This window comes from Rhipicephalus sanguineus, unplaced genomic scaffold (genome assembly GCF_013339695.2).
Source record: "Rhipicephalus sanguineus isolate Rsan-2018 unplaced genomic scaffold, BIME_Rsan_1.4 Seq329, whole genome shotgun sequence".
In the NCBI taxonomy this organism is placed as follows: Eukaryota; Metazoa; Arthropoda; class Arachnida; order Ixodida; family Ixodidae; genus Rhipicephalus; species Rhipicephalus sanguineus.
In genome coordinates this window covers 213,636-227,085 of record NW_023615027.1, presented here as the reverse complement: position 1 = coordinate 227,085, position 13,450 = coordinate 213,636, and the positions used below count along the sequence as shown (strand labels likewise).

The following is a 13,450-nucleotide window of genomic DNA, read 5'->3' as shown; positions in this document are numbered from 1 at the left end:
TTATCGAACTCTCCGGTCGCGACACAACTGCCAACACGCAACAACGAAAACAACTCGGAAGGCTGACCCAAGAGCGAGGAGGACGGTTAGTTTCCTTGACAACGGTTTGCACACGGAACGTATATCTGCACACGGCGTGCATCTCCCGCGCGGTTGATCCCTTTGCAGACTAACTGGTTTGCACACGGTACGCAACCCTCCGCGGTTCCTCCTCAACTAAACTGGCATTTAGCATAGCGTGTGAAGACACACGGACAAAGAAGAAGTACGAGACGAACACATGTCCGTGTGTCTTCCCGCGCTATGCTAAATGCCGGTTTATGATGAACCAACAAGCCCACATTGGTACCCTTGTCCTCCTCAACGGTCTATCCGTTCATCGTGCGCACCTATTGGGCTCCATTACTCCTCTTTCGGGTAATTTTGCCTATGAGGGTAGCTGACGCTCTTCTGGCTGTCACACCGCTTTCTGCCATTACGTTCTCATCGTTAACTACTACAGCTACAAAAATTGTCTTTTTAATCGTTGATCATGGACGTTAGTCGTCTGGATGGAGATGTGCCACCAAGCGTCACCGTGGGTGCATCCAAACACCAATAATATTGAGCAAGCTGTCTTTTATCAATGTACAGTAAACATTCAACTACTTCCGTAACGACACGTTTTGCTTTCCTGTTATACCGATTCCTATGACAAAGGGATCAACCATGTTTAAAAAAATCAAACTTCCAAACATCAGCCAAATAATAAGTAGCAAACAAGTTTCTTATGAAAGCTTTTGGTAAAATAAGCACAAGTAACCATATTGCAGAAATCATCGCACGAAACGCTTGGAAAAGAAATACAGATTACTGTAAACGCATAAGCAATACTTATTACAACACACTCGATTACAGCAATCAGGAGCATTTGTGGTCGTGATGGATCCGCCTCACCGTGTGTATTCGTGCCTGGCAGTACACGAACCGAACTCACAACGGTGAATGCATTGCTTTCTGAACAGAATATGAATGAATGAATAAACTTTAATTGAGAAGAAGAAAATTTTATTCCGCATGTCATAATACATGTGCATTTGGGAGTTCGGACCCACTTAAATCGAGCAGCGTCATTTTATAGTTAGCTTTTATATACAGTGTGAAAATTTATTAGTCGGACATGCGCTTCAAGTGCTAAGGACCGACATTTTAGTATACAGGGCCATAATGGATCTTAGTGATACATATGAAAGATACAGTGCATGCAGGCTGACCTGTCTTTGCGTGCTGATGTAAGTGTATTTTGTTACAGAGTGCCTCAAAAAGCACAAGCATTCGGAAAAATACTTGCGTAAAATTAATGAATTGTCAATTTTGCATTAAACTAAACAGAAAGGCAAATTGAGATCAAAAGTAGTGGCCTAGAGAAAATAGCATATAATACACATATTGCACTGCCGAAATAATGTTTTCGTGGATCTAGGACGGGCTCTGCATGTGTGCATCTCCATTCCATAAGTTACGATGGCTTGACCATATAAACTATGATGTGGAAGCAAGAACTGCAGTGACTATGGTTACATTGATTTACTCAGCCGGGGACCTGACCTGAATTAGGCAATATGTTTCCTGCAGCGAAGTTAATACTTGCGGGATGAACGTTTTGCGAAAGTGGGCTTTAAGTAGATAACGCAGAGCACGCGACCATGTTTCTTAAGATCGCCGTGGCATGCTAAGGAAGCGCCATCAGTATGTTGCAGAACGCTTTAGTTCACATGGGTACGACAACCTTCTCTCCTGCTGCACTTTTTCACAACGACACATTTCCACGCGAACACATTGTGGTCCCTTGGCAGTTTTCTTGCTGTTTTCTGCAAAATATCCCAGACAGCCTGAATGTGCCTGTCAGGGATTTAGACAAGCGCCTTACCCAACGCATACCCCTTACGCTACACCGTTCCTAATAGTGTTCGCCCAGCAAACATCTCATTTAGGTGTACTATTTAACTTCGTTGTCCTGCATTCAAGGGCACGCGTACTAGTTGATTAAAAATCCTTCGCTCCCTTTTGCTTCTACTGCCGATAGACAGCGCTTCGCTTCCTCCGCCCGTACTCGCCGTGAATATAGGCAGGATATCCGAGGTGCGCGAGGGCTAGAGATTCATAAGGGGCAGCCTTTACGAGGTAAGATGGGGCTACGGCGTAGGACAACACGTGACCGGAGGCCGAAGCTCGGCCTACAACCGGTGGTACCACAACAGGGTCAGCATTGTAGATTGCGTTAGCACTGCGTCCGGGGGCCGTGCCGGGCTCGTTGGTTGTAATGGTGACGTGAAACCCAGTGCCGTCGGCGACGTAGTTCACACGCCGGTACAGCCCGTTAGCATCGGTGTAGCCATACGAGCCGGTCTTGATATTATGTGAGTCACCTTCTTCCTTGTGAAACTGCTTGTTGCCATATTCGTCCTCGGTGTCGTAGCCAAAACTGTATGGCGTAGGAGGCTGCAATAAAAGCGATAAATGAACAGAATGGAACACGGATAACAAGAGTAATGAATGCGAGGACAAAATCAATACAGACACTAAATAAACTGTTGTGGGGGTTCCAATTTTGCTTCCACGACAATGGCAGTCCCTGCCTAAGTCATTTATTCTTCTGCGCCGCTAGAAGTAGAAAACTATTTTCGTATAATATCATTGGTCTTGTGGCTGCCGCCGTTCGTATATATGTATGATGTAGGCCGAATGCCGGCAGTCCCCTCCGTGTGAACTGGGTACACAGATTAGCTCCATTTACGCCGCCAGTATTCTTTTCTGTGCCACTTGCGAAATTTCCGCTAAGTCAAGTGGAATTTCAGGTAAAAATTCTGTAATGCATTTCCAGATGTAGCAAGCCGCCTTAACATTATAGAATCAGACGCGTCCATTCCCCTTTCCAGGAACGTTGTCTAGAAAGGTAGCTACATTTACGTGCTAACTTCTGCAACGGAGAAAATAATGCGTTTCGTGTGAGTGAGGTGCTGACTTGGGTAGGACGCCTTGATTTCAAGCTGATATCGGTTGCTGAATCCGCTCCAAACATTTTAATAATAATTGTTGGGGTTTAACGTGCCATAATATATCATGAGACGCCGAAGTGGAGGGCTCCGGGAATTTTGACCACCTGGTGTTCTTTAACGTGCACCCAAATCTAGGTACATGGCCTCGAGCATTCTCGCCTCCATCGAAACTGCTCCAAACTATTTTATTGCGACAAGAGGGTGTTATAGCGTAGAATACAGTGCGCCACTCTATTCAGGGTGAACTTCTTTTTTTCACTGGGCAGACCATTACCTATCCCTTATGTTGTGGTGCACGATCTAATCGGCGGAGTGTTTCCAAAGACATCGCTGCTTTCATATTCTACAAGGTCCAGAAATCAAATCTCACATTTTCAGCACTAGCGTATTCAGTCCATCTGCCTGTAATGCCAGCGGCTTGCGTTCACTACGTTGTAACCACAAATTCCCTGTTCAATCACGCACTTTAGGGCGCTGTGACGTAAAGCTATTGATATTGAATCCCATCTGTAGGACATAAGCCTTGTATGCAACACCCAACACAAGCATGATTGTGATCTAAATTTTATGACGACGCGTGAAAAACAATTTTTTTGAAAAGCGCCATCTTCTTGATTTAAAAACTATTACAGTTCGCGAAGGCTTGAAGTCGAGAAAATAACAAATGTGTGAAGTGCGCTGTGGGGCTATGCAGGGGTTCTGCGAGGTCCGAGCCCCCCACTGAACGAGCAAACAGTACGAAAAGGTCAAATCCAGCCCTCAGCTTTGCATTGGTTGTGATAGAATGCGGCGTCACGTCAAGGACGTACGACAAAGTTAGGTGCTGTCTGCAAACCAGAGGCACCTTTCATTTGTTTGTCTTTCCACTGAGTGCAGAAGTGCACCCATGCAAGAAAAACGCCAAAAATATTTACTCACGACAATCTTTAGAGGCACGGGCTATTTAAATTCGTTTTCAAGCGTTTAATGCCTGCACTAAGTGTTCTTTAGAATGACCAGTACCGTTACCTCCGTGATTTGCTCGGGCCGAGCCCCTTCCATGTGTATAATCAGGCCACGTGTATGGTCGGCCTCTACCTTCCAGCGCATTGCTCGGCCGGCGTGCGCCTTCTTCATCCTCTTCTTCATCGTCTACTCGCTCCCGGAGTACGTGCGCCCGGCTGATTAGCTAAATGGCCGGGCGGTATATTTAGCTAAGTATGAACGCGACCAAGCTATTTAAGCCAAGTCATGCTAGCACTGATGTAATTAAGCCACATCCAACTAAGACTACGTAATGAAGTCGTGCCAAGCTAACACCGAGCTAATTGCGGTCATGCTAATGAGGACGACGTTCATTAGAAGTGCGCTAAATTACACCAAGGTAATGAGGACCTTCTTCAATTAGCATAACGCCAATCGGGAGCGTGTTAATTAAGAATATGGTGATAGCTCTATTCTAATTAACGCATTGCTGATTAATTCTGAATAAATTATAACGTGTCAATTAAAACGATACAAATTAATACCAATTAATAATTATACCAATTTTAGAACACATCATCGCAAAACACGTTTTACAATTTTTAGAACAGAGCATCTTATTTTATGCATCCCGTTATGGCTTCCGTGTTGGACTGTCGACTGTTACACAAGTAATTGAAGTTGTTCATAATTTTGCTGCAGCCTTAGATGAGAAGCAAAGCACTTATGTCATTTGTATAGATTTTTCAAAGCGTTTTGATAATGTGCCTCATGATAAGCTAATCTTTAAACTTCGACAAATTGGTATGGATAACAAATTAGTGACTTGGATAAAAGAATACGTAAGTGTCCGAACACAGACGGTACAATTAAATGGCAGTTCGTCGAGGCCACTCCAAGTGTTTTCAGCTGTCCCTCAAGATTCGCTATTGGGCCCTTTGTTATTTCTTATATATGAATAATATCTTTAGAGTAGACGAACAGGCGGTAAGAGTGGAAGTTTTTGCAGATGATTGTCTAATTTATTTACCGTAACGAGCGCGCACGATCAAGTCAGAAATAGTCGTTGTTTGTAAAATTTCAGCCAATGGTGTAATTTATGAGGTATGAAAATAAACAAGACTAAATCAGCATACACACATATAACTAAAAAAGCAAACATTATGCCTTTTGACTATTGTATCGACGGTAATTTATTAGTACATGTTAACCAATTTAAAATTTAGGTGTCACTCTTATGCAAAATCTGGCATGGCACACACACATGGAAAATGTGTGCGCGAAAGCGAATCAGAGGCTAGGTTTCTTAAGGCAAATATTGCATCAAGCGACTCATGATATAAAACTGGTGGTTACAAAACTTTCATTAGACCACTACTAGAATATGCCTCGGTCATGTGGAGCCTTCGTCAGGACAGCCTGAAAAAAGATAGAAAAAGTTCAACGCCGCGCCGTGCGCTTCATATGCACAAAGTACCACCGGTTGGATTCTGTCACGCGGATTTTAGAGTCATGCGAACTGTAACCATTAGAACCACGAAGGCAAAGACACCAGCGCAAAGGTTCTTTAGGATACTGCATGGACAGCTAAAAAATTAACGCAGATAAGTGCTTGAAGCTGCCAGGGAAACGAAGCAGTCGTGTTAATTACAATTATGTTTTGGTACCATACTTAGTTCGCGGTGGTGTGTTTTGTATTCTTTTTTCCCAGCTGTGATTGAAATATGGAATGCGTTACCAAGCTTTGTGGTAAATGCAAGTGATGATTGCCAATTTGAAAAATTGTTAGACATGTATTTAAATGATTACGCTGCCAATTGACATACCTGTTTGTTTGCTTTGTTTGCATTAATTTCTACCCTCCCTCTAAGAACCCTCAACAGAGGGTTGACTTTATTAGTAAATAAATAAATAAAAGAGCGGATTGCTCAATACCGTGTCAATTAGGACAGCTCTCATAAAACCTAGCTAATTATAGCACCCAACTTCAGACCAACCTGACGCTGCCTTCGCTCCGAAGCAGACCGAGTAGACTTAATAGACATTGAGCTCTTTCCTTTCGCCTTTCCTTCTTGGTGGTTTGCGTGTTCTAACTTTTAATTTTTTTTCTGTAGCCATGCAAGCAACGGGTCGGTGGCGCAATGCACATGTGGTCTGTAAAAGGTGGCATCATTAGGTTCGTCTCTGTAATTTTTCTGATTGCTAAAGAATGCGTGTTTCTCTAAATAGGTGAAGTACGGTGCATACTTTGAGTGCGGCCCATCAGTGACGCTCGTGAGTTATTTTTTGGAATGTTTTTCTAACGACCAGCGACGCACGCTTTTAAAGAACCTCACGATTCTCGCATTTCGTTCACGATTCTCCCATTTACGCCTTCCGGATTCTTTAAAATTCTTTTCAGGCGCTACCCATGGCTGTTGCGGTCATCATTTCTAATCTGAGATACCATTTCCCGCAATATACTGAGTGCGCCTATCGGCGAAAGAAAAAAAGCTAATGTTCTTGGAAATAACGGAACGCAGAAAAAAACGTCCCTTCATGCCTAAACCGGCTCGCCCTGCAACCACTAATAATATACATGTTTCTGTAGAACTGTCACAGAAGCAACAGAAGGCTCAGTTTGGTGGATTAAAACGTGTCTCGTTAGTCTCGAAACAGGCAGCAGAAGCATGTGGCGTCCTGAGCCCGATTTTCTAAAAGTTATGATGCGTCTGACAACGTAGTTACTTTAGAATACCAAAGGGACTGCATTTTTAGGAGAACATTTAGTTCGCATGTTTTTTTCATTACTTTCCACACGTCATGAACATATTCATATTCTCGAAAGAGAAAATGTAGTTCATCACGCTGTTGTTAATCTGAACTGAATACATTTTGCTATTCGTCCTTGACATTCTCCTAAAGCAACTGGAAGAAACGTTTACCAGTGCATTTAATCTGTATTGACGGTATTTAAGATTAGAAAAGCTGGTGTACCTAGGCTGTCATATAATGAGCCTTGCCAACCGCAACAGCCAACGTCATTTATTATTTCTCTCCACTAATGAACCAACTTTAGAAGTAGTTTTGTCAATTGAGTTAACGTGTCAAGTATCTGGTAAAGTAACCGTGATCAGCTGCAATATATTTGTCTGAAAATACTTCTTCGACTTGTAGCAGCCACATGTACTATCAGACATTTTTTTATGTATTCATGTTCATCGTTTGGAGGAAAACCTCTTACACGTTGATACAGCCCGCTTAGGATAACAAATATGAGTAACATTTATTACCGAGGTGACAGATTCAGAGGCGACGTTAAACAACACAGCAGCTCATGGAAACAGCGTTTGCAATGGGGCCTGTACACTTTGTAATCTTTAGATAACAGCAGCGTATCGATCAGTTCTTACTGATCGAACTACCATTCGAATTGCCTTAAGAGCGTAGACAGAGAAGTGCTTACGTAAACAGGCTCGGATGACTCGCCGTAGGCCGCACCATCGTAGCCACCCTGTTGATATTCAGGCTGGAGGTAGTTGTTGTCCCCTTGAGCCAAGACTCCCATTGTTGTAAACAGCAGCTGCGTGGTATTTGAGATGCAAATGCGGTATACATATTTTTTATAGGCACGAAGCAAGGCTGGTCAGGATTTACGCTTTGCAGATACCAGGCTCTGATACTCCAGATATTTAAAGATATAAAAAAAACCTAAATGAAGCACTTTAGTATGCCAAATCACGGGATTACTCATTAGTTTTCCGGAAGTAACTTTTTCCGTGAGAATTATGAGCGCCAGTGGCATTTCAACAACACATTGAGTATGTAATACAAAAATACAGGTTTCCACGCCTTTTTATCTATCATATTCATGACCACTTGCACATTAAATTCGGTGATTCCAGATCATCGTTCAAGAAAGAAAGGCGTGCAAACGTACTCAGAAGAGAGAACCACTGAGCTGAGAATGCGTTTTTCGAATTCAGTGCGAACTTTTAGTTCATATAGCCGAGGTTTTTTTGTGAGCTTCTCTTCTTTTACATCTATCTTTGAATGCCATACTTTCAAAGACGATGAACGTCAATCAACTAGCTCAAATATAACGCGACCACGTTATAGAGCCTGCGTCACATAAAAATCGGTGTCGGCGGCAGTATAAGCGTCGGAGGTGTTGTTAGCAAGCGGAACATTGGCGTTGAGGAGAAAAAGAGCGGTGGATGCGAAGAACAGAAAATCTGGGCTCCAGTCGAACCCACGCATTTTGCGTGGCAAATCTACCACAGAGCCACGCCTGTGGCGTTCTACGTTTTCAATCGTATTTATTAAAAACTTGCGTGATGTATATACATAGTGAACAAACTAGGTTGTGCGACCTACGCAAGGGAAGAGCAAACGTTTCAGAGAAAGTGCTTGAAACTGCTTGCGAAAAAAAGCCCTTATGAATGCGATATGTTGTACGAGTAATCGCGTTAACACATGGCGTATTACGTGGCACAAAAGTAGAATAAATCTACCTGTGACACCTTGGTAATTCTACAACTAGTGGGCGGTTTAAAGGTGCGCTCATTGCAGAGCGCTGATGCGTACCTGGTCATCATCGTCGGCAATGCGGACGCGTAAATGGTACTTCGCTACTTCGGAATATGATGAATTAAGGTGTAGTGGGCACATCGCTACTGTACCTGCGGTAGGTATTCTTGGAAAGTCCAAAAAGGCCAATGTTATGCGGTTGCGCAGCGATGTTCCCTCCCTCACGGCACAGCTTAGGTGTTACTTTGAGAAGCGAAGCAAGCGAATGAAAGGCGATGGGAACGGGTCCTGACTGCGCTATATTGCGTTCGACTCAGGCGAAGCTTAAGCGTCCTCCGAGTTTTTTGTCCATGTCTCCATGAGCACAAGCACTGCAGCTCAAATGTTCATGAAAATCGTAATTTTTGGTGTTTCTTAACCATTAAGCAAACTTTTTTTATAATATGTCCGGTGATGTAAAATTTTTAACGGGAGCGAGAGGGACATGACGGTAGCTGGCTTCGCCGTGCCGTTTTCGCCACTTCATTTTCCAATGTGGTAGAGTGTATTAGAACAGTCTACATGTGGAAGCCGAAACGAAGCGGCTGCGGCGTTAGCCCCGTCCGAGCTCGTGAGTGCGTTCTTTTTACCTCGTGCCTCGAGCTCGCGGCACGAGCTGCGCAAATGGCGCGGTGATTATATGATGGTGCTGACGATGAGCGAGAAATATGAAGGAGAATTGACAGCATCTTTTCGTGTCTTCAGCGTTTGGACATTGCGTCCCAATAAGTAAATAACTAAATATTTTACTACAATTTGAATGCATGTAGTGACCATTGTTTTGTTTTTCCTGTAGACCCGCCACAGTGGTCTAGTGGTTATGGTGCTCGACTGCTGACCCGAAGGTCACGGGAACGCATCCCGGCCGCGGCGGCTGCATTTTCGATGGAGGCGAAAATGTTTGAGGCCCGTGTGCTTAGATTTAGGTGCACGTTAAAGAACCCCAGGTGGTCGAAATTTCCGGATCCCTCCACTACGGCGTCTCTAATCATATCGTGATTGTGGGACGTTAAAGCCCAGATATTATTATTGTTTTTCCTGTATATTTAACGCGCACGCCATTTCATCTTGCATAGTTGGCTATTGAAATATGCGATACGTATGTTTGTGTTGTTCGATTTACGTAACATTCAGGTTTTCAGACGCGTAAGTGATAAAATGTACTGATGGGCTAGTTGGTGAGCCATGATTCTCGAATATGCAGCGCACAAAAGGCAACGAACACGTACACAAAAAAGACGCAAAGACAGCGCTTGTGCGCTGCCTATTCGCGTAAGTGATAATCGGGGTCCTCGCATTTGTGCGTGCTAGTGGCCAGTGTCCTTGTTTTTCTTATGCATCATCTCGTCTTAATTTCAAAATGATGGGGCAGCCGTGCAGTAAATATTTTCACTGCTCTACGTTTTACATGGTTGTCCATGTTGTGTACAAGCTAAGACTAACTAAGCCTCTTTAGTGCGTCCGAGCAAGGGATACGCGGGGATTAATCGATGATGACACAGCGGGAGTTCCCTTCGAAATGTTTGCTCGAATGGGAAGCCTCTCTTCGAATGTCCGCGTTTATTTACAGCTCACTGCTTCTCTTTCGGCAAGTTCTTTGAAACCTTGTAGAATACAGCGTTAATAATTTGAATTCTGCGGTTATATGTCCGAAAACCAAGGCAATATTATAAGAACCTGCCACCTAGGGGACTGAAGGATAATATAGAATATTTGGGATTCTTTGACTTCAGCGCATCTCTGAGTACTCTAGCTGGTATTCTTTACAATATGTCCTGTCACAACTGCTGCCACCATGTCTGTATTAAAACCACCGCTGCTCATTGCGTTATTCATACGACCGTTCACAGCCGACATAACATCTGTGGACTCAATGTGGCGCCTTCTTGTTGCTGGAGATGTTACTTTCATTTATCTAATGGTGTCTAATGGTGTCATTTAAAAATGGTTTGAACTGACTGTATTGCAGTACTGTTTCGTTACCATCGAATATATACATTATGCTCATTATGTTTCATCACACTCTTCCAGCATTTTAGGTTGCGCCACTTTCCATCGCTTAATGAGTGTGAGCACAAGAACACATGAGCACTCGTGACGATTTCAAAGCTTCGAATGTTATTTCGTTTGAAGCTGGTAATAAAATTAGGACAAGAGGCCTAGTGATTTCTGTGTGAATATTCGAACATAGCGAGGGTATTCAGTTAACAAAACTGTGCGCTGCAGCAGGCAGGTAAGCAATGATATTATTATTGACTCTCTAAGGCGCAGTCGCTAAATTAAAATCGCAATATAGTTTCTTTGTTTTATTATTATATGGTCTAATTCTCCAGGCACTGAAGTAGTAACACCTCTGACAAAAAAAACACAGCACCGACTAAAGTAGAAATATTTATATTTAAAAAACGCTTCAGCTCCCGCACGGCGGTCTTGTTCATACTGTGTTTAGTTGCCACGCGCACGTGGCCACTGACCATATGGGACACAACGTGAAGAAAACTCCCGTATGGGAACCACGACGTTTTCAATTTACGTATTTCTGCCGCGGACTACATCCAGCTCTTTATTTTAGTAGCACGATCGTGCACTTATTGGCAAATAGTTGGCGCTTTCATTTCGATAATGTGAAAATATTCTAGAAATTGTTTCGTCTAATACGAAAGGCTCATTTAGAGCTTTGTTTACCCCGAGGCAATGAGATATACAGGGCACTCGACATGTTCTACAGGCGGCAATCATTAAATTTTACATTACGATCACCCATGCTTGTGGTCGAATCTTTTTCTTTTCATCGATAATGACCGAGCAAAGGATACCAAGCAGGCCTCTTACCTGCGCGAGAAGAATAAGCATTCCACTCCTGAAGGCGCTGGTAGGAATACTCCTTGGATGTTGAGGATGCTGGGGCAGCTGCATGACGCTTGTGACGAAAGTCAAGCCGCTGAGGATGAAGTCTTGCCTCTTGCGAATCGTCTGAGGCTTGTGACCGGTGGACACAGAGCACATGCGTGTTATATAAGCGCCACCGCATCCAAATGGAGCACAGGCATCACATTCGCTGGCAGCCACCGACGTAAGCGCATTTCCTTTTTTGTTATTGTTGGCGGTATAAATCTTCCTTCCCCAATGCGTCTTGTGGTTCCTTTCTGCAATTGGAGGCAGGCCGAGAAGCAGGAGAAAGGAAGATATTTCGGCACGTTCCTCGTTGGCACGAGAAGACGTTTCCGGCGCTCGCCGCCTTTTCGTCTATTTTGCGGCAGAAGACAGTTCCGTGGCCCCCCACGTGACAATGATCGTGACTGTTCCGTCACTTCCTTTGTTTCGTTGCCGTCACTCTTCTTCTCTCGCGTCACGAGACGTCGTTCGCCTAACGGAAGTACATGTTTCATCAAATATAGCGCCCCGTCTCATCTATATGTGGCTCTTGTTATGAGTGGTCGGCATTAACGCTCCTCCGGCATGCGCGCTTCATAAAAAACGCGCTCTAATGATGTCTCGTCCGGTCGTTGGCCGTGTAGGCCACTGTAACACGTATTCTAGTGCCGGAAAATGAAAGCAGCTCTTTCGATTGCATTTCCCTATGCGTAAGACTGCTGACCCCGTGGATGGGCTTTGAGAAGCGTGTGGTATATTTCTTATTGCGAAACTCGCGCAATTTGAATTGGTTCTACAATGACGATGTTCACAGCACGTGCTCAATGGCCTTGGCGCACGGTGGGATAATACTGCACATACTGCAGTGCGCATGAATTACTGATTGGAGTATTGCGTTATTGTTTTGGTTAATTAACGTTTATTGTCTCTCTTTTGTTAGACTGGACGCGTAAGGGTTTGGTCTCACTGAAAATTATATCTTGTTTGAGTTCACGTTTTGTCTGGCAAGTCGAAGTGTTCGCAAGGTCGTGGTATGCCTGCGTGTTATATCGAAAACAAGTTGCCTCGATGATTACATAACGCTGTATAGCTCACTCCACTAAAGCCTACTTTCACGTTTACTTACAGTTTTTAGATACAACAAAACGGGGGGCGCTCATTGTTATCTCAAGGGCCCCTTGGATGCACTGGCCTTGGATGACTAAGCCAATAATGTCATGTCGTTGACATTCAAAACGAAGATGAGTCCGCTATACTAACCTACTTGGCGCATCAAGAATTTAGCGAAATGGCCAGTGATAGTACCATTCAGGCTACTGATCTCTGGCTTCACTTGAACCGTGTAGTCTCGCACTGCTTGCGCCACCTACATCTAAATAAAAAGTAAAAAAAAAAAGATAACGGAAACACTCCCTAATTAGATAATACGCGGTACAAGTCATGTCAAGCGTAGAATAAAACGCTGTGGCGTATAGGATGCAAGCAAAATGCGAAAATACACAAAACAAATTCACAACCTCTGTGCGCTACCGACGAGTACAGGTTAAAGACAAACCTTGCGAAGCATAAATATATGAAAGAAACATTGCTTGACCGCATCAGTAACAACCCTAATCACTTTTGCATTTTTTACGCACGCTGTGCAGCGACACCAAATCGTCCACCAAGAGGACAGGTTGGTACTCGCGGAAAAAAAACAACACCTTTACTCAATTTTTGCTAAAATTAACGGCACTCTTCCATATGTATCACCATCATCATTCCCTACTATTGACACGTTAGCAATGAATGACTCCGAAATATTTAATCAGTTACTTGCTCTTGGCCTCAAGAAAGCGAACAGTCCCGATAAGATCCCGAATCAATTCTTGGAAAGATATGCTAAATGCAGCATTACATATCTTGACCATATCGTGGTTTTGAGAGGTTAAACCACAAATTTATTACTGTTTACCGCAAATCACGTTCGACGTCAGACCTACATTCTGATTGCAAAATTGCTAAGATTTTACCGATTCATAAGTCAT

General features: G+C 43.6%; 1 protein-coding gene across 1 annotated transcript; it reads right to left on the bottom strand.

Annotated features, from left to right (window-relative positions):
• Positions 1-1,814: 1,814 nt before the first annotated feature.
• LOC119377043 (cuticle protein 16.8) lies at positions 1,815-7,560 on the bottom strand. Its single transcript, XM_037646671.2, has 2 exons — positions 7,447-7,560; positions 1,815-2,481 (listed from the first exon to the last, which is right to left on the bottom strand). The coding sequence occupies exons 1-2, from the start codon at positions 7,546-7,548 to the stop codon at positions 2,053-2,055; spliced, it is 531 nt and encodes a 176-aa protein (XP_037502599.2). The 5' UTR covers positions 7,549-7,560; the 3' UTR covers positions 1,815-2,052.
• Positions 7,561-13,450: the final 5,890 nt, after the last annotated feature.